The 26,389-nt window shown below is 42.8% G+C and overlaps 1 protein-coding gene across 1 annotated transcript in view; it reads left to right on the top strand.

Moving 5' to 3' along the window:
• LOC147698098 (arylsulfatase D-like) overlaps window positions 1-26,389 on the top strand; it is a 723,577-nt gene that overhangs the window by 477,674 nt on the left and 219,514 nt on the right. The window contains exons 6-7 of the mRNA XM_086934774.1: window positions 6,284-6,707; window positions 8,068-8,204. Of these exons, the coding sequence (XP_086790900.1) occupies window positions 6,284-6,707; window positions 8,068-8,204 (561 nt within the window). The remainder of the gene's footprint in view (window positions 1-6,283; window positions 6,708-8,067; window positions 8,205-26,389) is intronic.

Below are 26,389 nucleotides of genomic sequence, written 5' to 3'. Positions count from 1 at the left end.
GTGAGATCATATGAATGCACCTGCAGTGGAGAGAAACATTGCCACCCAAGCAAGCTTTCTCGTTGAAGGATAAACATTAAATCTAAATGATTATGGCCTTTGGTCAAGTTAATGTAGCAATCATTTAGTACACGTTTAACTGCATGGTTATGAATACATACACAGTGATAATACAGATGATTAGCAGTTAAATGAATACATGATTATTCAAAAATTATGCAATATTATTCAAACACACAAATGTAGATATATATGAGAACTACAATTGTGTGACACTGTAAGTAAAACATTGGTATGCACACTGATATAAATGCAGCGTATACAGTAAATGCACGCTCTCTCTGTTCAAGTGTACTACATTATGTTATTTATATTAAATCACACAAATACATGAGGCCATGTGTACATATATATGGCATGATGAAAACATAATAGGGTGGAGCCAAGCGTTAGATGCTCTACAGCAGCATACTTTTTCCCTGATTGGAGACCAAAGGCTGTATGGCCAGCATGGAAACCAACATTCGCAGGCAAGCAGGGAATCATCCCAACTTCAACTGCAGAAGTGGGCAAACAAGGTGGTGCACACATATCCCAACAAAGGACAGAAAGCCAGGAGCACCGGCGGTGTACCTCTGCAGTGGGACTGGGATATGGGCTCCTATGATGAGCGATCAGGAATCTATCCTTGGGAGGGCGAAGGGAGCAAAGCTTCCTGCAACATCCCCAACTGCACCCTAGGAGAGCCCCAGGGTGTTTGAAGCATCGATTATCAATGTTTCCTGCAATTCACCCGAATTCTAGCAGCTAGCTGTATTCTTTTGCAACGCCCCAGCCACGTGATCTACAGACAAGAGTTTCCGGCAACTTTTGCAACATTGACCCACCTATGGATGCAGAAGGAAATCCGCACCAGCCATCCATCGACCACGTAATGAAACAATTCAGCACCCTTTCAAGCTTTCCGTTTGGAAGTCAACCTCCACAATTTGAAAAAGTGTTTTAAAGCAATTGACCTAGGAGCTCTACCCCACAGCAGGCAGATAGGCAACCAAGAGGCTCCCATGAAAGCAGGGGCAGGAAGCTTCACCACCGGCCCTCCCGAACAGGGTCATCCGAGTCTTTAAACCTCAGCCTAGCCACATGGGACCAGTCTGCCGGGGACCTTGCAATGAAGGAGGTTTGCACCACATGCACCTCCACCATCCACTATCCACTAGCGCTGGTTGGAGCCAGGGCTCTAGAGGGGAGAAGAGCCAGGTTCCCCCACACTTTCAAAGCAGCTCACCCACTTCTGATACACACGTGGAAGTTTGAGTAGGTGGGACAGAATCTCCTCCCACCCCTCAAAGCAGTTCACACTAAGTTTGAGGGGCACAGCATCTCCATTAAGAGGCGCAGAAGTTCACTCATGGCCTGGCTTCTTCTCATCCAGGCTGCCCTGCCACTCAAGACAAGACTCTCTTTTGTCATTAGAAACCAAGGCAGAACCAGGCTTGAGATGCCTCAAGTGATAGGGCATTCAGGGGGTCCCAAACATGGGAGACTCAAACAATGGGTCACCTCCCCAATCCACTCAGCAGGACACACACAGGACCCCATCTTCTCCATCAGCATCACCTTCAAACACACCACAGAGCTCCAATGTACTGATCACTGCTGCATCCACGTATCCTTCACCAAAGCCACTGTACACCACCAAACCCAGCGCTACCCACACAGAAGTTGGAACAAGTTCACCAAAGAACAGCTCAGCACCCCCCTCAGCAAAACCCATCCTCCGACATCAACAGACACCCACACTGCAACACGCAACCCCCACCAATGGATATCAGATGACGCTGACACTCTGGCTCCCTTGAAGTAAGCCCCAAGCAAGCGACACTCCAAGAAAGCCAACTGGATCTCTCCTGCTCTTCATGAATCCAGACGCACCTGAAGATGGCTTAGGAAGAGACGGAGGAGCAGCAAGACCCAGTAAACCACTAAACATACAAGACTGCTGTTAGTGAACTCCACCACCTGATGAGAACAATGAAGTAAGCGACCCCACAAGAAAGGATCAACACCAATGCACTCAATAGTAAAGAACTTTTCACAGTGGTCAAAGTATTTACCGGAGCCAGTACAGACTGCTGACATCCCCCCCTCCAGTCCTCCACAACAAACTCAGCACCTACTTCCACCTCAAGATCAAGAAGATATGACGGTTTCAATAGACTCGATGCCCAAGACCATCACCACTGCAACCACTGCACACTAAAGCACTGGACCACAACAAACCCTACTCAGCTCAACCAACCCTCACTGTGGGTGACACCCTCAAGATCATAAAGAGCATCCACTCCGGAGCACCTGGATCACCTCTTCAACAGAACAGGCTTCACCATCGCCCCTGAATTCTGCCACACCATCAACTTCTCCATCAACTCCACTACCTTCCCAGAAGACTAGAAACATGCAGACGATATCCCCTTGTCGAAGAAACCATCTGCGACCCAACGAACCTCAAGAACTTCAGGCTCATCTTTCTTCTCCCCTTACCAGCCAAAGTCATCGAGAAGGCCATCAAGGCCCAACTTTCAGAGATCATTGAAGCAAGCCACATCCTGGACATCTCCCAATTCAGCTTCTAAAGCAACCACAGATGTTTGTGGCCTCCTCAACTGAGGTGAAACTGAGCCCTCATCCTCCTGGACCTCTCGGCCGCCTTCAATACCGCCTCTCACCGCACCCTATTCACAAGACTCCACAACGCCGGCATCTGTGACAATACCCTGGAATTAATTTGCTCCTTCCTCACCGGCCGAACACAGATACAGAATACCTCTGTTCCTCTTGCAACACATAGAGATCAGCTGCAGAGTGCCTCAGGGCTCTTCCCCGAGCCCTACTCTCTTAAACATCTATATGGCCCCGTTCATAGCCATCGTCACTATCCACTGACTCGAAATAGTCTCCTACGCCGTTGACACACAGCTGATTCTCTCCATCACCAATGATCCCACAGTCACCAAGGACAACTTTCACGATGGGATGAAGGCTTTCCCTGCTTGGATAAAGAGCAGATGCCTCAAGCTCAACTCCGAGAAGACCAAAGTCCTCATCATGGGTTACACCCCCTCTGCCTGGGATGACTCCTAGTGGCCAGCAGCACTTGGACACCCCCCACAGACCATGCATTGAACTTCTGCATTATCCTGGACTCCTCACTCACCATGAGTCACCAGATCAAAGCTGTCTCCTCCTCCTCCTTCCACATGATATGCCTGCTCTGAAAGATCTTCAAGTGGATCCCCACCGAGTCCAGAAAGACAATCAACTTTCAGTAGCAGAATAGACTATGGCAGGGCTGTTTATGCTGGCATCAGCCAGAAACTTCTCAACAAACTACAGAACATTCAAAACGCCTCCACCAGACTCATCCTCACATCCCCCTCCCCAGCCACATCCCTGGTCACCTAAGAGACCTCCACTGGCTCCCAATCAACAAAAGAATCGCCTTCAAGAACCTCACACATGCACCCCACACATGCCTACAAAGCACTACAAAATGCTGGATCTGAGTATCTCAACCACTGCCTCGCACTCCAGGTACCCACCAGAGTCCTCTGCTCTGCCCAATTTGACCTGGCCACTGTCCCACATATCCACATGACCACACCCAGAGGAAGATCCTTCTCCTACCTCACAGCAAAGACCTGGTACACCCTGCCTCTCCATCACAGGAAATCACCATCACTGCCTCAATTCAGAAAGGACTTCAGACCTGGCTCTTCGGCACCTTGAGACCCTTATGGGTGAGTAGTTGCTCTCCACAAGCCATTGATTGATTAATTAATTGATTGATTGACTGACCGACCCCCAGGTGCTTGATGAGTGAGCATGGGTTCCCTCTCAAAAGAGCCATCTCTCCCATTGCACCCCTCACATTGGGCCCAGGACGTTACTAGCCCTGTCCCTCACATGTCAGTTGGTTCCTCCCAACTGCCACCCCACGCCCGGTCTTCACCCAAGTGCACAGCATCCACAGACCGCTCTGCTGGCCAGAACACACAAGGGGAGGTCTGGGACCTTTGCCTTTGGATCCATCTGAAAGATGCCAGAGGGTCAGGCTGTTACTGTCCATCGCTCAAGCCTTTCCACCTTTAATTATCCTTCTGCAGGTTCACTGCCCAGCCATTGTAATCACAGTATAGTGCTGGCTAGAACACCCCCAAACAGTCCGCCCTGTGCGGGGATGTCAGCCTCACCTCCCTGTCTGCTTTCATGAAATCAACGCTGGAGGAAAGGCTTATTGGACCGGGCTTGAAAGCAGCTGCAGACTCTGGCCCCCGGGGAACCCCACCCAGGCACTGGCATCACCTGATTGGGTATGAACAGAGAATGTGGGGTCCCAGATACCCAGTCCCTAGCAACCTGGAGCAAGGTTAAACCCCATTCTTGGGATACCTACAGACTGAGTGACTGATGGGAATGTCTGAGAAAATCCACCCAACCTCCTTGAGCCCTGGCTGGGGTCAGTTTAATTAACCCATATCGGGGCTTCAAGGGTAGCCCAGCCATCTGACCATATATGCCAAAGGAACACATGGCGAGCGTCCAGATGTTCAGGGCTTGGAGCAACCGGATGCCCAGACTCAAAGGACATCCATCTGATTGTGCTGTCATTTCTGAAAACTGGTTCCGCTCGCACTTAGAGCGGACTGGGACTCTGAGGCCCAGGTTCTTGGAATCAGAGCTGATTATCAGGCATGATAAGTAGGGGGCCTGCGGAGCTCTGGGCCAAGGCCCAATCAGCACTCCTGAACCCAGAGAAGCACAGGCAACCTCCCTGGTCCTGCAGGACCTCATTTTCAACACTTTACAACATGGTAGGCTGGAGAAGGTAGGTAAGGGCCAATGGTTTCCACCCTGTTTCTAACCCCAGTAATCAGGAGAGGCCTCTCCGGGCCTGCTGCTCTCTGTCCGTGGCACTTTGTGACATGGTGAACAAGGGAACAGAGCCCAGAGCTGGGATCTCCAACAACAGGGCCCGCTGTTGCTCTGACCCAGGGCCTGGTCAGAGCTTCTTATTCTGGGCATGCGAGTGTAGTCTCCCTGAGTGTGCGGGTCCCCATCTTGGGCCCTTGTAGACATGGCAGGCCAGGGAACGGCACACAGGGCAGGAGGTTTTCACCAATGGGCAAGTTATTGCTTTGTTTTGGGGCCCAGTTAGAGCTTCTGAACCCAGACAAGCAGGGGGGACCTCCATGGGCCTGCAGACCCAGTACCAGGCCCTTTGCAACAGTGGTTGCCAGAAAAGAGAATGCAGGGCTATAGGCTTCCACTCCAGGTGTCACCAGAGCTTTGACCTTGGGCCCAATTAGAGCTTCTAAACCTTGGCAAGCAGGAGAGACCTCCACATGTCTGCAGGACCATGTCCCGGGCTCTTGGTGACATGGCAGGCCAGACAAGGTGGCCACGGGCTGGGCCTTCCATCCCAGACCAGCCCAATTCTGACCAGGGGCCTGGACAGTTTCCCATCTTGGCCATGCAGGGAAGGCCTCCTGATCCTTGTTTCAGGCTCCAAGTGACATAGTGGGCCATAGTGGAGTCCATGGCCAGGGATTTCCATTCCTGGGCTATCCGTGACTCTGACCCAGGGATCATACAGAGCTGCTTATCTCCGGCAAGCAGGGGAGGCTTGCGGGTCCCCATCCCTGGAACTTTGTGACACCACACATAGAAACCAGGTCCCTGTGGTCCTCCCCTGGCCACTACCCATTCTTGTAATCTGTGCACACTGAGTGACATAGTGCGACCTTTGAGAGAATTTATTTGGCCTCCTGGAGCCCTGACTAGACTTCAAGCTTTATTTAGAACTTCCAGGGTAGTTTGGAATTCTGAACACTGAGCCACGTGATGGAAATGGCGTGTTTTGTTTATGTATTTAAAGTGCAAAATGTCACCATGAGTGCCATTGGCATGGCACATTTTGCACTGCCCATGTAGGCGTGGTAAAGGACCCCTACTTTTGAATTACTCCCAGTCTCTCCTACTAGGACTAATACAATGTGTATTGGCTTAGGTGAGTGCCTTTGCTGATAGTATTCAGCTACCGGTGAGTTTTCCCATTACTGAACCATCACTAGTTATAGAATGATGCACTACATTCAGCTGAGACTATGTATTTGTATGTGAATCTTTAAACGACAAAGCTTTAATTTGAAATGCATGTTTACACTGTATATTTTGGTTGAGCAAGACATTTCAGTAAAGTATATGTTGTTTTAATTTGCAGGGAAATGGCACCTTGGACTGGCCTGTGAATCTCGAAATGACCACTGTCACCATCCCTTGAAGAATGGGTTTGACTATTTCTACGGCATGCCCTTTTCCCTTTTTGAAGACTGTGATGTTATGGGTGGTACTATTTTGTATACCCCTTTTCAATCCATGGTGATGTTGTGGAGTCAACTTGTAGCCCTTGCAGTCTTCACACTACTTATAGGAAAACTCATTGGTCTGTTGCCAATTAGCTGGAAAGTCTATACCTGTTTTACATGTTGTGGCCTCCTATTTTTAATCTCTTGTTATTCATTGTATGGATTTGCCCGGTATTGGAATTGTGTAATTATGAGAAACCATGAAATCATTGAGCAGCCCATGAGGTTGGAAAGGTCTGCCTCTCTGATGGTGAAGGAGGCACAGGCATACATTTCAAGGTAGGTACTGACAACATCGCTGATTGAAAATAAGTGCAAGATTATTATTGTTATTATTATTGTTGCTGTTATTATTAGGCACACATATTATTATTGTTGTTCTTATTAGATACACAAAATGTGATAGGAGAAATTATTGCAAGATGTCTAACCACTGCAATATAATCCATCGTTCTGTTGCCCACCATGCCACCTCAATTTAGACCCAGCCGTATATAAATCAGTCTTGACCCTGCTCTAATACGAACTGTCCAGCCATGACTGCTAGGCCATCCCTGAACCTGAACCCGAGCCACCCAAGACAAGTTTCGTCCTGATTGTGGCTTTTCAGTCAGGTGTATCATAGTTCCAGTGCCAAGTTTTTGTTCTGAAGAACGAAATGTGAGTTTCCAAAATAAACGCAAGATTGTTTAATGCAGAAATAAGATGAACAGGCTTTAGAAATGGCCAATAATTGCTGCTGCTGCTGCAAAAAAAGAAACTATCGCACAGAGCACCTACAATCTACTATTTTAGTTTATTGACTTAGATACATCAACTCTCCATGAGACTCAGGACCCAATTAACAGAAACTAAGCAGTGACTACTTGGTAAGATGTAGATGATCCTGGTAGGAGTCATTTTCACCAAATTCTTCAGTATGTCCTGGGTGAAGATTTGTTTAGAATGATAATCAAACAGATTCGTCACTTATTTCAAACCTTGCCATTTAGGGAACATTAAATGCACCAGCACCTCAGAGTAGTAATAAAGGAGGTTGATAACACATTTTGACGAAAGGGAGTGGAGTGCTTCAGTCAGTACACTCACATACCAACTTGGTGTACCATTGGTTAATAGAAATGCTTCTATAAAGGAGAATCTCCTTTTTTGGTGCATCATTACATGTGGAATCCATGCCGGTCCTCATAATGTTTACAGTGCTCACATACTGAGGGGAGCTCTCTCAGCACCATTTTAGGATCAGGTTAATCCTTATGACGCCTACTTTTTTATTTGTTATGATGTTTCTATTCTGTATGTGCGAGAATATATCCAGGCTAGAATTTCAACCCTTAAACACATTGAGCTCCATCAAATTGGGAAACAGTAGCATCACTTCTCAATTAGCAGAAACAAAAACTGTGGTATGAAGTAATATCTAAAACCAGTTTGAAATGATTAAGGTCTTCAATACAGTGTGAGCAATTGCAGTACTCTGCAGCACTCTGGTATGCCACATAGCAGTTCAATATATTAAAGCAAAATAATTTTGAAGCATTAATAATTACAGAACATCAGTAGATAATGGGCAGTTATTTAAGTCCCTTGTGGAATATGAGCATTCAGTAATATGGCGGTGTTCTGTTTTGTTTTCAAGAAACCGACAAAGACCTTTCCTCCTCATGTTCTCGCTCCTGCATGTTCACAGCCCACCCATTGTCACTAAAATGTTTAATGAAAAGAGTAAACATGGGCCATATGGAGACTATGTTGAAGAGATGGACGATATGGTTGGTAAGTTACCCTTACAGATGTGGCTCACCTAAAGTATGTGGTAGGGTTGCACTCGTCTTTGGAGGGCATTGATTTGTATAACGGAGTATCCGTTTTTTTCACATTTACAAGCACAAAAATATTGTGCTGCAGCATATTGTTGACAGAATATTGGCTACCAAAACATTGTGAAGGTAAGTATATACTTGTAAGTAAAGTATGCTTTTCTTAACTCCACATCTACGTGTTTGTGTGTGTGTGTATATATATATATATATATATATATATATATATATATATATTCACTGAAAAAACCATAGGTTATAGACCATATATAGTTAGGAATTCGCATTTAAAAAAACCTTATTTTACTCACACAAAACCATTGAAATTCGCATATATAGTTAGTTGCACTAACTATATATCGCGCACCCGCAATCCACTGCTGATCATGTCACATGTTACATCATTCATAACATGGTCAGTGGCATCACTGAAGACATCACTGAAGACATCACTGATGACATCTCAAATGACATCACTTATGACATCACTTATGACATCACTTATGACATCACTGATGACACCTCAAATAACATCACTGATATCACTGATGACATCTCAAATGACATCACTGATGACATCACTGATGACATCACTGATGACATCACTGATGACATCACTGATGACATCACCGATGACATCACTGATGACATCACTGATGACATCTCATTTGACATTACTGATCACATCACTGATGACATCATTCATGTGATAATACGATGAACCTCTTCAGACTCTAATATAACCTTAGATACTCAGTGTAAACAGACACTCACAGACTGTCAATCATCCATGGAGTAACTTGTAAGTGCATCCATCCAGGATATATGGACTACATCTCCCACGAGACCCGCTATCCAAGGAGTCTCGTAAGTGGAGCTGCGTGACGGATGAGGACAGGAGTGATGTTTGGGGGCTCATGTTAGAGCCTTTGGAACGAGCAGTAACTTGTAAGTGCATCCATCCAGGATATATGGACTGCATCTCCCATAAGCACTATACGTGTTTTCATACAGGGAGATGGTAGATGTCGTGCACTTTACTGCTGGCCCCTGATGAGGAAAAAAAATTCCGAAACGCGTCGGGCCTATTACAAGCACGCAACTGCCCATACCAACTAACGCCTTGGGGAAGGCGCACGCAGGCTCGGGTGCTACCCGCTAGTTGGACAACCCCACTGAGCGGAATATATATATATATATATATATATATATATATATATATATATATATATTCACTGAAAAAAACGTAGGTTATAGACCATATATAGTTAGGAATTAGCATTTACAAAACCTTGAAAATTCACTGAAAAAACCATAGGTTATAGACCATATATAGTTAGGAATTCGCATTTACAAAACCTTATTTTACTCACACAAAACCATTGAAATTCCATATATCGCGCACCCGCAATCCACTCCTGATGATGTCACATATTACATCATTCATGACATGGTCAGTGACATCACTGATGACATCACTGATGACATCTCAAATGACATCACTGATGACATCTCAAATGACATCACTGATGACATCACTGATGACATCTCATTTGACATTACTGATCACATCACTGATGATATCATTCATGTGATAATACGATGAACCTCTTCAGACTCTAATATAACCTTAGATACAATCAGTGTAAACAGACACTCACAGACTGTCACTCATCCATGGAGTTACTCACACACCTAGTCAGTCATGCAAAGAATCAATCACACCTCCATTTCCTCAACTATACAGTTATACAAACTTTACTTATTCAAACATATACTAACACATATTTACTCTCTTATACAATCCCTGATACAAGTTCACAATGATCCATACAGCCACTCACACATTCACTGGCTCTTATGCACAGTTATTTATATATGTCAACTCTCACATGTACTGTGTTTTACATATGTACTTACTTTGACATGTAGCACTGAGATATCCATTCACTCACCAATACACTCATGAACACAGTCAACCGCCCATATAGCTGTTTCCACATGCACTTTTGAAACCATACATCTAGTGAATCAACTGCTCACACATCTATGCACAGAGTCATACACCTCCCAGCCACCCACACACACACTCAGTCTCTCATACAAATACTTGGGCAACCAATCAATAACCCATATAGTTACTCATATAGCTACTTATCAACACATGCAACAGTTTACAGAACAACAGACATAATGATGCATAAATTAAGACAGTTTAGTCACTAACCCATGCACTCAGTGAGACACATTTAATCACTCACTCATACAGTCAGTCATGCACCTACTTAATCCTTCATCCAGACACTTATACATCCACTCATTCTTCAATATGTAAGACATATTTTAACTTTACAGAAACATACAGTCACTGGATGTTGTCATCAGTGATGTCATCAGTGATGTCATTTGAGATGTCATCAGTGATGTCATCAGTGATGTCACTGATCATGTCATGAATGATGTAATATGTGACATCATCAGCAGTGGATTGCGGGTGCACGATATATAGTTAGTGCAACTAACTATATATGGAATTTCAATGGTTTTGTGTGAGTAAAATAAGGTTTTGTAAATGCGAATTCCTAACTATATATGGTCTATAACCTATGGTTTTTTCAGTGAATTTTCAAGGTTTTGTAAATGCTAATTCCTAACTATATATGGTCTATAACCTACGGTTTTTTCAGTGAATTTTCAAGGTTTTGTAAATGCTAATTCCTAACTATATATGGTCTATAGCCTATGGTTTTTTCAGTGAATATATATATATACATACATATATAAACATATATCATCTGTATATCTATATAAATACAAACATAAATGCATGCATACATATACTTATATGCATACAGATGCATGTTATTTACATGAAAGTTGAAAAAACACTAATAAAAGCAAAGCTAAAAAGCCACCTCATTACAAACAGAATGGCTTTAACTTAAACGAGGGCGAGATCTATTGCATTTTCAATGCTTGTTTACTTTGGTTCCATCAAGAAGGCATTCAGATGTGTCACACATTTGCCATAAATTCTGAATGTTAGCACTCTAGTTGCACATTAGATCACTGTAGTAAAGCTACTGCTCACCAGGGACGTCTGCTGCTGGTATTCAAAGTGCATGTTTCAGTCTGCATGTCAGAATTTTTTTTATGAAATAGAAGAGGATTTGAGAAGTCACTCAAAATGATCCCTAATTTTTCTTTCTGAAGCAAAATTAACCCCCTCATGTTCCTTTTTAAATTGAGTGTTTTCAGACTTACCACTTCATTCCAATCAAGATGGCTTCTGGTGTGCCATACTTTTGTCATAAGTAAGACTGTTAGCGCTCTAGTTGTTCTTTAGAACACTCTGGGACATTCTGTCATTGGGCTATACTTGGGGTACATCTGGGTGATATTTGGGCTACATTTAGGCTCTTTTGTCTCTGGTGGCCATCTTGGGAGACTGTATGTCAGAATTTTTTAATGAAATTGAAGAGGGTTTGAGAAGTCACTCAAAATGTGCCCTAATTTTTCTTTCTGCAGCACTAATCATAATTCATATGGCAAAATATACCCCCTCATTTTGTTCCTTTTTAAATTAAATGTTTTAAGAGTTACCACTTTATTCCAATCAAGATGGCTTCAGGTGTGCCATACCTTTGTAATAAGTAGGACTGTTAGCGCTCTAGTTGTTCTTTAGAACACTCTGGGACATTCTGTCATTGGGCTATACTTGGGCTACATCTGGGTGATATTTGGGCTACCTTTGGGCTCTTTTGTCTCTGGTGGCCATTTTGGGAGACTGCATGTCAGAATTTTTTAATGAAATAGAAGAGGATTTGAAAAGTCACTCAAAATGTGCCCTAATTTTTCTTTCTGCAGCACTAATAATACCTTCTATTGCATAATATACCCCCTCATTTTGTTCCTTTTTAAATTAAATGTTTTAAGAGTTACCACTTTATTCCAATCACGATGGCTCCAGGTGTGCCATACCTTTGTAATAAGTAGGACTGTTAGCGCTCTAGTTGTTCTTTAGAACACTCTGGGACATTCTGTCATTGGGCTATACTTGGGCTACATCTGGGTGATATTTGGGCTACATTTGGGCTCTTTTGTCTCTGGTGGCCATTTTGGGAGACTGCATGTCAGAATGTTTTAATGAAATAGAAAAGGATTTGAGAAGTCACTCAAAATGTGCCCTAATTTTTCATTCTGCAGCACTAATCATACTTTCTATGGCAAAATATACCCCCTCATGTTGTTTCTTTTTAAATTAAATGTTTTGAGAGTTACCACTTTATTCCAATCACAATGGCTCCAGGTGTGCCATACCTTTGTAATAAGTAGGACTGTTAGCGCTCTAGTTGTTCTTTAGAACACTCTGGGACATTCTGTCTTTGGGCTATACTTGGGCTACATCTGGGTGATATTTGGGCTACATTTGGGCTCTTTTGTCTCTGGTGGCCATTTTGGGAGACTGCATGTCAGAATGTTTTAATGAAATAGAAAAGGATTTGAGAAGTCACTCAAAATGTGCCCTAATTTTTCATTCTGCAGCACTAATCATACTTTCTATGGCAAAATATACCCCCTCATGTTGTTTCTTTTTAAATTAAATGTTTTAAGAGTTACCACTTTATTCCAATCAAGATGGCTTCAGGTGTGCCATACCTTTGTAATAAGTAGGACTCTTAGCGCTCTAGTTGTTCTTTAGAACACTCTGGGACATTCTGTCATTGGGCTATACTTGGGCTACATCTGGGTGATATTTGGGCTACATTTGGGCTCTTTTGTCTCTGGTGGCCATTTTGGGAGACTGCATGTCAGAATGTTTTAATGAAATAGAAAAGGATTTGAGAAGTCACTCAAAATGTGCCCTAATTTTTCATTCTGCAGCACTAATCATACTTTCTATGGCAAAATATACCCCCTCATGTTGTTTCTTTTTAAATTAAATGTTTTAAGAGTTACCACTTTATTCCAATCAAGATGGCTTCAGGTGTGCCATACCTTTGTAATAAGTAGGACTCTTAGCGCTCTAGTTGTTCTTTAGAACACTCTGGGACATTCTGTCATTGGGCTATACTTGGGCTACATCTGGGTGATATTTGGGCTACATTTGGGCTCTTTTGTCTCTGGTGGCCATTTTGGGAGACTGCATGTCAGAATGTTTTAATGAAATAGAAAAGGATTTGAGAAGTCACTCAAAATGTGCCCTAATTTTTCATTCTGCAGCACTAATCATACTTTCTATGGCAAAATATACCCCCTCATGTTGTTTCTTTTTAAATTAAATGTTTTAAGAGTTACCACTTTATTCCAATCAAGATGGCTTCAGGTGTGCCATACCTTTGTAATAAGTAGGACTGTTAGCGCTCTAGTTGTTCTTTAGAACACTCTAGGAGGCTGCAGTAGAACACAAAGGAATCAACTGACAGTCTCTGTCCTTGTTGGATGTACATGTTTTACTGAGAATGTCAGACTTCATTTTCACATGACTGAGAAAGATAATGTGAATTTACAGAAAATATGCTTTCAGTTTAGCTTATAGATCCCCTTCCAAACCACCGTGGGAAAATCATGAGATATTAGTTTTCTTTCAAACAATATTCATGATATCACAGCAGAAGGTTTTTTCACATGGTAAAATCACCTTAGAACCCACCACAATTCCTAAAACGAGTATGGTACCATCAACAAATGATTTATAATGTAACTAAAGTCCTAAAACCCTCTATTAACTACAATGCTTTTTAATGAGGTGCTATCATGTATATTGGTCCCAAGATGGCTGCCAACACTTCTTGGATGAAGTGCTGACAGCCAATCAGATCAGATGTGTGGTTAGGCTCCGCCCAGATATATATATTTTTTTTAACCTAAATTACTCAAAATCCACTGGAGCACATATATTGAGACCTAGCAAAGGCACATCGGGCTAACAGTCCCTACAATTTTGCCAAGTTTCGTGCAAATCCATTCAGCCGTTCGAGCTAAAAGTGAGGCCAACCGCCCTATGGAAATTAACATGGGAAAAATGCGTTTTGGGACCCCCCTTTTTTCTCGGCCCCCCCTTGATGAAACCCCCCCAAATTGTCAGGGGCTGCTCAGAAACAAAATGTTCCATTTTCCTGAAAATTTCAGCCAATTCCGTCCACAAACGCCAAAGTTATTAGACATAGAATTTTCAAAAATCCCATAGAGAAAAAATCCTAACTATATATACCTACTGGCGACCGCCAGTAGGTAATATATATATATATATATATATATATATATATATATATATATATATATATATATATATATATATATATATATATTACCTACTGGCGATAGCCAGTAGGTATATATAGTTAGGATTTTTTCTCTATGGGATTTCTGAAAATTCTATGCCTAATAACTTTGGCGTTTGTGGACGGAATTGGCTGAAATTTTCAGGAAAATGGCACATTTTGTTTCTGAGCAGCTCTTGGAAATTTGGGGGGGGTTCGTCAAGGGGGGGCCGAGAAAAAAGGGGGGTCCCAAAACGTGTTTTTTCCCATGTTAATTTCCATAGGGCGGTTGGCCTCACTTTTAGCCCGAACGGCTGAATGGATTTCCACGAAACTTGGCAAAATTGTAGGGACTGTTAGCCCGATGTGCCTTTGCTAGGTCTCAATATATGTGCTTCAGTGGATTTTGAGAAATTAACGTTTAAAACAAGATATATATCTGTAACAGCGCTCCGGGTAGCGATCCGGTTAGCGAACTTTTCGCGTATCGGAACTTTGCGAAGCGAAGCTGATTGGTTCTCCGGTGTCTGTCAACATTCTAAACAGTCCGGAGCGGCCGCCATCTTGTCTCTCGGTAGGATCGAGAGACAAGAGGAGGCCAAAACAAAGGGGGAAATGAAGGAAAGGGGGCAAGGTAGACCCCTTCTGACCCCCTAGGATTGATGAGGGGGATATTATAGAGCTACGCGGGGCCCCAAAAAAAAAAAAAAAAAATCAGATTTTTCGCCGTAGAGACGCGTCTTGGTAAGCGAACCGGGCAGCTAACCAGGCAGCTAACCGGGAAGCTAACCGGCAGTGTAACGGGAGTCTGAGGAGTAGCTGATTGGCTGTCAACATTGTAAACAGTCCGGAGCGGCCGCCATCTTGTCTCTCGGTAGGATCGAGAGACAAGAGGAGACCAAAACAAAGGGGGAAATGAAGGAAAGAGGGCAAGGTAGACCCCTTCTGACCCCATAGGATTGATGAGGGGGATATTATAAAGCCACGCGGGGCCAAAAAAAAAAAAAAAAAAAAAAAAAATCAGATTTTTTCGCCGTAGAGACGCGTCTTAGTACGCGAACCGGGCAGCTAACCGGACAGTAACCGGGAAGCTAACCGGCAGTGTAACAGGAGTCTGAGGAGTAGCTGATTGGCTGTCAACATTGTAAACAGTCCGGAGCGGCCACCATCTTGTCTCTCGGTAGGATCGAGAGACAAGAGGTGGAAAAAAAAAAGGTGTAAATGAATGAAAGGGGTAAGGCAGACCCCTCCTGAACCCCTAGGATTGATGAGGGGGCTATTAAAGTTCCCTGCGGGGCAAAAGGAAAAAAAAATTGCGATTTTTCGCGGTAAAGGTGCTTCCTGGTACGTTCACCGGGCAGCTAACCGGCAGCGTAACGGGAGTCCGACATATTGTGTTTTTTGAACGTTTGTGATATGTGCACGTGTGGATTTTGTCTAATTAAGGTTAAAAAAATATATATATATCTTTAAGCGTGTTCTGGCGCGCTTACGTTTTGGGTTTGGTTTGCGCTGCAGAGACGATACGTCACGGTTATGCGATGCATGATGAGGCGTCTCACGGGCTACGTGATACGTCACTTAATAAAGAATATATTTTACAGCTATAGATATTAGCTTTTAAAAAACCATTGAAATTCACAGAAAAAACCATAGGTTATAGACCATATATAGTTAGGAATTTGCATTTACAAAACCTTGAAAATTCACTGAAAAAACCATAGGTTATAGACCATATATAGTTAGGGATTAGCATTTAAAAAACCTTATTTTATTTGCACAAAACCATTGAAATTCCATATATAGTTAGTTGCACTAACTATATATCGCGGACCCGCAATCCACTGCTAATGATGTCACATATTACATCATTCATGACATGGTCAGTGACATCACTGATGACATCACTGATGACATCTCAAATGACATCACTGATGACATCACTGATGACATCTCAAATGACATCACTGATGACATCACTGACATCTCATTTGACATTACTGATTACATCACTGATGATATCATTTATGTGATAATACATCTTCAGACTCTAATATAACCTTAGATACACTCAGTGTAAACAGGCACTCACAGACTGTCACACATCCATGGAGTTACTCACACACCTAGTCAGTCATGCAAAGAATCAATCACATCTCCATTTCCTCAACTATACAGTTATACACACCTTACTTATTCAAACATATAGTAACACATATTTACTCTCTTATACAATCCTTGATACAAGTTCACAATGATTCATACAGCCACTCACACATTCACTGGCTCTTATGTTCAGTTATTTATATATGTCAACTCTCACATGGAGTGTGTTTTACATATGTACTTACTTTGACATGTAGCACTGAGATATCCATTCACTCACCAATATACTCATGCACACAGTCAGCTGTCCATACAGCTGTTTCTACATGCACTTTTGAACCCATACACCTAGGGAATCAACTGCTCACACATCTATGCACAGAGTTATACACCTCCCAGCCACCCACACACATACTCAGTCTCCCATACAAATACTTGGGCAACCATTCAATAACCCATATAGTTACTGATATAGCTACTGATTTAAACATGCAGCAGTTTACAGAACAACATAAATAATGATTGCCAAATTAAGACACTTTAATCACTAACCCATACACTCAGTGAGACACATTTAATCATTCTCTCATACAGTCAGTCATGCACCTACTAAATCCTTCATCCAGACACTTATACATCCACTCATTCTTCAATATGTAAGACATATTTTAACTTTACAGAAACATACAGTCACTTGGTGTTGTCATCAGTGATGTCATCAGTGATGTCATCAGTGATGTCATTTGAGATGTCATCAGTGATGTCATCAGTGATGTCACTGACCATGTCATGAATGATGTAATATGTGACATCATTAGCAGTGGATTGCGGGTCCGCGATATATAGTTAGTGCAACTAACTATATATGGAATTTCAATGGTTTTGTGCAAATAAAATAAGGTTTTTTAAATGCTAATCCCTAACTATATATGGTCTATAACCTATGTTTTTTTCAGTGAATTTTCAAGGTTTTGTAAATGCAAATTCCTAACTATATATGGTCTATAACCTATGGTTTTTTCTGTGAATATATATATATATATATATAAAGGAATCCCAACCTGTCAGTGGATGACAGGCAACAACAGGGTGCAGACCTCGAAGCGCCACAGCAGACAGCCAAAAGCAAAGCTCACAGACGATCCAACTCAAGTGAGTAGCAGGTTTAAACGTTTTATTAGAAGTAACGCGTTTCACTCCACTGGGGAGCTTGTTCACACAAAAGCACTCAAAAAAAGTGAAGGAATATATACAAGATGTGGGGAAGGGCTTGATTGTGAAAACACGCCCAAAAGTAAAAGAAAAAAATAAATAAAGAAACAGTGCATAAAATAAAACATGTTGTTTGTCACATGAACAGAAACCTGTACCACATATAATTACACAATGTAAACAATGATCATGGCAATTGTAAATGGTATGATGTTAAATACAAACATGGATCAAAAGCGTTCGATGAAGCTTAAAAATAGCTGGCTATAAGAGCAAAAAAAGCAAAATAGCAAATGTCACGGCATAGTGCCAATGATGTGCTTATCAAGGGTTTAAGCAAGCCGGCAATAAAATCTAGAACGCAAGCAACTCAAGACATAGTGCCTGATAAAACCAACAATGCCACAGTTTTCAAAATTGAAGAAAACGTCATATCAATGGAAAGCAGGTAGTAATGGTACAAGTTAAATACTGCAAAGATAGTGCATAGCAGTAAATAGTAAAGTAAAAGGAAAGCACAATAAAATAAAAAGTGAAAAAATTAAAAAAGATACAAGAGCCCAACCACAAATGTGTAAAAATGTAAAGCAAAGGAAAGCAAGGGAACAAGTAATAACACTAGAGGCGACATAGATATAATTAACATGACGTAAATGCTTGGTCAGAACATATTAGCAAAGAAATAAGACTTAAGAGCAGGCGTCATATCAAAAACGTGGCAATGAGCCAAAACCAACAGTTGATGCCTTAACTGAACAAGAGAAGGAAAAGAGATCAGCAGAGACCAAGGACCAATGGGTCAACAATGTGAAATTTACAAGAAACTTTTCAGATCTTCACTCAAATTAAGCCCGTTAGGGGCCTTAGTATCGAGGGACATAATGAGTTGAGTTTCACGCTGTCTCAACAATTTTTCACGGTCCCCACCATGACTGGGTTGAGGAACTGAACAGAGGACTGTGCATTGTAAGTCCCTAAGTTTCTTGTCATGGACTGCTCCAAAGTGCCTAGCCACCGGGTAATTGCTGTCACTATTAACAATGGCCCTGATGTGCTGAAGTATTCTTTGATGTACAGGCAGCTTGGTGCTGCCTATGTACTCCAGATTACATGTACACCTGAGCTTGTAGACCACAAACTCTGATCTACATGTAAGATGTTCTTTGATGGGAATAGGCGTGTTGCTAAATGCAGTGACATATTCACTGGTATTAGTCGCAAAATTGCAGGCACGGCAGGAAGTGCACTTAAAGAAGCCCATTTTAGTGGTCTTAGTAAGTTTGGGTGGATTTTCAGGTGCTATCCTATCAAGAGCATCGCGCATGGATGGCGCACGTCTGAACGTGATGGTTGGAGTTTCAGGTAGCATTGGACCCAAGATAGGATCCGTCAGAATGATAGGCCATTCAGTGCCAATGATGCGTCTGATCTTTCGCTCCTGTGAGCTGAAAGTAGTTATGAGCCTAACAGTACATTGAGAGTCACCTATGGTGTCTTTGGTGTTCGCTGTATAGGGCTCCTTTGGTGTCAGCAATGTAATTCTGTCTATTGATGAAGCTTTAGCCAAAGCTTTATCAAGTATGACTTTGGAGTACCCTCTTTGCAGGAAACGTTGTTTGGAATCCTCAAGGCATATTGCCAGAGAGTCAGGGTCACTGCAGATTCTGTGGATGCGAATAAATTCACCAAAGGGAATACTGCGGATGGTATGTGCTGGATGGGAGCTACGTGCGTGTAAGATTGAATTTCCGGCAGTACTCTTACGATGTAGCTTGGTCATAAGTGTGTTGTCCTTGATAAACAAATGCACATCTAGAAATTCCGCTTCTGAACTGCTAAGATTGGCAGTAAATTTTAGATTTAAGGTGTTGGCATTGCAATCAGATACAAACGAAAGGGCCTGATCTTGGGTGCCCTTCCAAATAATGCAAATATCATCAATGTAGCGCCAGTAATGCGCGATACATGACGACCAATGTGCGTGTGTGGTCTTGAGCTCGTGTTCCTCCCACCAACCCACATGAAGACATGAGTAGCTGGGGGAAAAACACGAGCCCATCGCCACACCACGCAGTTGCTGGTAGGTGTTGTTTTTGAAGCGGAAAAAGTTGGAAGTTAGGCATAGTTTGATCATGGCAATCAACATGGAATTATGTTCCCTGAAACAAATGGCACGTGTGTTAAGATAGTACTGACATGCGTTTACACTTCTATTAATCATCAGCATGGTACAAAGTGATTCGATGTCAAGAATCAGAAACAAATAATCACTGCACCAATTGACAGTCCCAATCTTGGTCAAAAAGTCAGTAGTATCTTTTAAAAAACAAGGAAGACTCGCCACATGAGGCTGGAGAAAGAAGTCTACATATTTCGAGATGTTTTCGGTCATACTCCCAATGGCCGATATGATAGGACGACCAGGTGTTGGGGTAACAAGTTTGTGAACTTTAGGCAAAAAGTATAAGTAGGGTGTCACCGGATGGTCTTTAGACAAAAAATTGCATTCATCTTTGGTGAGAAGATTGAGTCTTTTCCAGGAGCTCAACTGTTTACGGATTTGGTTATGAGTTTGAACCATAGCAAATTGTGATGATAGGGTGTAACATGAAGAGTCGGATAAATGTCTTTGTGCTTCCTCAATGTAGTCCGTTGTTCTCCACAGAACAGTGTTGCCACCCTTGTCGGCACTTTTGACAATCACATTATTATCAGATTGGAGTTTATTGATGAGCAAATTGTATTGCTGGTCATTGTATTTCAGTTGTTTGCGTTGCGTCAGGATGGACCTGTTTAAAGTTTTAAGTTCAATGATGACACGATCACTGAAAATGTCTACAGCATCCCGAGGCATGAGTGGAAAAAATGTCGACTTTGGTTTAAATGGCGTTGGCACTGTACGGTTTACATTGAACACCTGGCTGACAGTTGGCGTGGTTTGAGATGTGCCATCAAATGCTAAATCATATAAGTCTTGCAGGCCAGCATTGAATGTACTTGAAGTTGTGGTGCCATGTTAGAAGCAATTTCAGTTATCCCACTTTGTTTGCGTTTTGCCTCCAATTTGAAATATTTAATAAGTTTGATTTTTCTCACAAATTTGTACAAATCAATCCGGGTTTGGTTGTAAGAGAATTTGTTAGGCGGGCAGAATGAGAGGCCCAGAGAAAGAAGCTGTTCCTCCGCCTTGGTGAGAACAGTATCCGATAGATTGATGACTGTGTTGTCAACAGTGGAAGTTATCTGCGCCAGTTCTTGTTTGTTTTTACTTGCAAAGTATTTCTTTTTGTGGTGCCTCCGCCTTGAGCGCCTGCGCTGGCTGACTGATTGCCGGCTTGATTCTGAGGATTCCGGGAGCGCAGGGAGTAGCGCCGGTCCTCGTTTACAAAACCCAGTTCCTCTACCACTGTGTAGTTTTTATCAGGGTCAAGAACGCCAGATGTTGAAGCACCCTCGTCTTCACTGTTGGAGGTTAGTGAGTTGATTGACAATGTGTCGCTGTTGTCGATTGGTATGCCAGAGCCTTGATTGGTTGTAGCTGTTTTACCGCTTAATGCTTTGCCACTGTTGGATAACGCTTTGCGCTTCAAGTTGTCGTATTTTCTTGAGAAGGTGAATATCCTTCCAGTAGCGTAGTCGTTTTTATCCCTTGCGAATTTGGTGACTTTGCGCTCTATTATGCTGTCCTCCAGTTTTTTGATGCGGATATCAATCTCTGCTTTACTTTTAGCAATGAAGTCTGTTTCTCCAGTTGCCTCCAACAGTGCTTGTATTTTGTCAATTTCCACTAATAATTTATCGCGGTCTGATTCGGCATATTTAATTAAGATGTTGACCATGTTCATAGAGCTTTGTAGACTGTTGTCCGCCCATTCTTGCAACATCTGAGGGTCAGGGTTTTCATATGTTGGAACAGTGAGAATTCTTAAGCCCCTGGGAACTCTGTTTGCATCCCGGTACTTTTCAAGAGATTTCTTCTCCCACCACTTGGCGAGTTCACTTCTCAGTAATTTCTCCAAACTCTTTATCAAAGTCTTAGCATCAGTGTTAGTTGTGATGGGTGTCGCCTCATTAACTTTAGGAATGTTGGTTGAGAGGCTTTCAAATCGTGCCTCCGCAGTTGCTTCCCTGGTTTTGAGTGCGTCACTCGATAACATAGTAAATGTGATTTAATGCACAGTCACAGTCACGTTTATGTTGGGGCAAAGAATATATTTCCCAATCCTGCTGTGTAACTGGAGCAGGCTGTCTATATATATATATATATATATATATATATATATATATATACGTGTGTATTATGTAATCCAAGTACATAAATGTGGAGATAGCTACGGTAAACCAAATCCCAACTAATATTTATTATACTTGTATGTCAGTGCTTTAGATGCAATATTTCTGTATCACAATCAGCAATGGTCCACTATCCCCGTTCGCAATAACTCCCACCGCCCCCGTCGTGTTCTCAGCCCCTTGTCGGACCTCGACCTTTGCTCTCTCCTACGCTCTTATGGCCCAGGTCCGGTAAAAGGTTCTCCCAATTCGCACATCCCCATACCCACAATTCCCACAAACGCTCTGAGGCTCCCAACACTCAACAACAGAGGCTCCGTCCCTAACAACCTCAGGAAAGTTCCCCTCACACTAGAAAGCTCGACCACCCTTCTCTCTCCCAAACTCAAATGCATCCTACTAAACTGCAGATCGGCCCAGAGACACTCCTCCGACATCGCGGATCTTGTCACAAATAGGGAGCTAGACCTAGCCTTTCTAACGGAAACGTGGCTCACTGAAGCCTCTACCCCGATTATGGACATACTAGTCCCCCCCAATTACCACATCATTAGGCTGGACAGGTCTCCTGGCAAGACGGGCGGGGGAATTGCATGCATTGTTAAGAGCAACCTCTCCGTTACTCAAGTCACCTCACCTTCCCTCTCCTCCTGTGAACTCCTCTGCCTAGACATCATCAGTGAGGGCAAACAAGTATGTACTCTACATCTCATTTATCACCCGCCTGGTGACAATCTCATATTCTCCCAACAAGTCATGGACCTGATCACTTCCAACGCCGGTCGGCAGACCACTCAAGTCTATCTGGGTGACTTCAATCTCCGCTGGAACGATCAGAAAGACACTTCAGTGAATAGTCTAAAAACTTTCCTCAATGCGCTTGACCTCACCCAATTATGTGATAAACCAACACACGACAAAGGAGCGATACTCGATCTCATCATTGCCAAAGAGAACGCTATTCAATTGGAAGCGATTCTACCCTGCGATTGGTCAGATCACCACATTATCACCTTCTTTATCAACGAAAAAGTTAAACCTAACCCTATTCAACCAATCAAATCCAAAACATGGAAAAGGGATTTGAAGAATCTTAACCCCTCCACCATACCTCCCCACATCGGCAACCTCCTCCTTCCCCCTTCAGGGGCCTCAGATGTTCAATCACTGACTGACCACTACCTTGACTCTATGAATACAATAGTCAATGAAGTCGCCCCTCTGCAACTGAAGAGAGTCTCCACCAAAATCTCTAACCCCTGGTATGATGACAGTCTCAATGACGAAAGGCGTAATATGCGAATGGCAGAGCGCACCTGGAGATCGGACCCTTCAGCACTGCATCTCAAAAAGCTCAAGAACAAGAGAAATGCCTACTTTAGGAAAATAAAGCGCACAAAGTCGGACTTCTTCAGCCGCCAGTTGGACCAAGCGAAGAATAGGCCAAGAAAACTGTTCGAGCTAATTAAGACCCAAACAAAGGCACAACCCACACAATCAAATAACACAACAAATGACACTCCACACTGTGAAGCCTTCTCTGCTTTCTTTAAACATAAGACTGACAACATAAGAAATGACCTCATCATGGATGTAAATCGATACTCCAACTACACCAGAATGGCTGACACTCAACCTAAAAACAATGCATCCTGGCAGTACTTCGACACCTACTCGGAAGAAGCTATACACAAACTGCTCTGCACTCTGAAGCCCTCTAATCACCTCACAGACCCTCTACCTGCTAATGCTGTAAAAGACTTTATCCCCTTGCTCCTCCCTCTCTGGACCAAGATCATTAACAGCTCTTTGCAACAAGGACACATTCCAGACTCCCTTAAGGTGGGGCAAGTCACGCCTATACTCAAGAAACCTACAGCTGATCCGTCTGACCTAAACAATTATCGGCCCATCACCAATATCCCCACCCTGGCCAAACTGTTGGAGAAATGTGTCCAACTCCAACTAACAAAACACATTGACCATTTTGACCTCCTCAACCCTCATCAATCAGGTTTCAGAGCGAAACATAGCACGGAAACAGCTATGACACACATAATTGATGACGCCCTCCAAATTCTGGATCGTAATGAGTCCTGCCTCCTCATCCTTCTTGATCTCTCGTCAGCATTTGACACGGTCAAACATGAGAACTTGTTGGGGCTACTAAGTACTAGGATGGGGCTATCGGGAACTGTTCTCAAATGGTTTTCGTCTTTCCTTCACAACCGGTCTCAGAGGTTCAAGATTGACAATGTACTATCTACACCTGTGCCTGCAGATCTAGGGGTTCCACAAGGATCCACCCTCTCTCCTACACTGTTCAACCTCGTTATGGAACCCCTCGCCACCTTGCTTCAAGCATCCAATGTTCAATTCCATATGTACGCTGATGACACACAACTCTACCTAAAGTTACAGTCCCTGGAAGATATCAAACAGCTGAATTCCACGCTTATTAACACCCAATCCTGGCTGGCCAATAATCACCTCAAACTGAATGCTCTAAAAACTGAGTTCCTACTCATCTCACCTCCGGCGAAAATCTCCACCACCCAAACCTGGCTCAACAACCTAACAGCACTCAATGTCCAACCTACCATCGTGGACTCGGCGAAATCCCTAGGCATCACACTCGATGCCAAGCTCGACATGCAGCAGCACGTCAGCAAAGCCACAAAAGCAGCTAATTTCCAAATTAACACGCTGAGGAAAATTAAGCCCTTCCTCCCGGCCAAAGACTTCCAAACTGCTGTACAAGCTCTAGTCATCCCTCGAATAGACTACGGAATTGCGACCCTCAGCGGTCTCCCACTATCCACAACAGCACCCTTAAGAGCCTCCCTGAACGCTGCCGCGAGACTCATTACTGGCTCTAGGAAGCACTCGCACATATCCCCAGACCTAAAGTCTCTAAAATGGCTGCCTTTTGAAGCCAGAATACAGCTAAAAATTGCAACTATGACACACGCGGCCGTGCACCACAAGGCACCCAACTACCTCGCTCAAAAGCTGTCTATATCAGGAGGTTCGAGATCCAATAGGAGTACTAAAAATCTACTCTTGAAACCTCGTAGATTTCGGAAAGCGAAAACTTACAAACGCTCCTTCTCTGGAATGGCACCCAGGATCTGGAATGCGCTCCCTCCTGAAACAAGGCTAATCACCTCCACTGCACTCTTCAAGAAAGAGGTGAAAACAATGCTTCTGGCCAAGATCTCCTGATCGCTACAGATGTTGGGTCAGAGACTCTGCATTGCTTGTACCGCTGCTCTGCCTTTCCCCTGGCACTATACTTGACTTGTTGGGGGCACTATTACGCTACTCTCTTACTACCGACCAAGATATGATACACGTTGGTTTACTGATCCACCTGTACGCCAGTGTAGTCGGACCAATGACCTGTGCTGCTCTATACTACTCCCTTACCTTATCATATATGGATTGGTTTTATGTTTGTTTTTATCATCCATGTTATTACCATGTTACTTACCATGTTATTACCATGTTATTATCATGTTATTACCATGTTACCATGTTATTTACCTGATCATATATGGATTGGTTTTATGTTTGTTTTTATTATCCATGTTATTACCATGTCACTGACTATTATACTGTTCCCATTATCTCTGTTTACTCCTTTTGCCCCCCCCTGTCTTTGTGAAGCGCTCTGATATCTGTAAGGATCCTGTTCGCGCTATATAAAACTTTGAATAAATAAATAAAATAAATAAATACAATATCTTTCTGTATATTCTGTTACTATGTGTCTATATTGCTGTCAGGTTCTTTCTTCGTGATGAATTATAAAGAAAACAAACCTCAAAAAGTGGGAGAACTGCTTCTAGAAGCATATATTTTGTTTATTTTTGATTCTTTCTGAAAGAAAAGCATATAATTCGTAGAGGAAGAGTAGATTCCAACCGGATAGTCCAAATAACCTTCTTTTATAACTACATGTGTACATAATGTTCAGTTATTTATGTCATAGTTATTTTCATTGGTGCTTGTATGCTTGTGGTAGTATTCCTGTGACTATCACTTACTGTATACCCCGTTCATAGCAGGCTTTTTTGAGCTTAGCCTTGGTTTGATATTGCAGGAGTTGAAGAAACCACTTAGGTTCTCAATTTGAGAGACTAAAGGACCAGGATAACACTGAGAAGAAAGATTTTCTTAGAAGATTGTAAGAATGTCCAGTAGATTGATCATGGTATTCCTGTACTAGAAAATGCAACAGGTGTAGAATAGCAATTCAAACCCT

The sequence above is a fragment of the Lissotriton vulgaris genome, chromosome 8, assembly GCF_964263255.1.
Source record: "Lissotriton vulgaris chromosome 8, aLisVul1.2, whole genome shotgun sequence".
Classification (NCBI taxonomy): domain Eukaryota; kingdom Metazoa; phylum Chordata; class Amphibia; order Caudata; family Salamandridae; genus Lissotriton; species Lissotriton vulgaris.
This window is presented reverse-complemented; position numbering and strand designations above follow the sequence as displayed.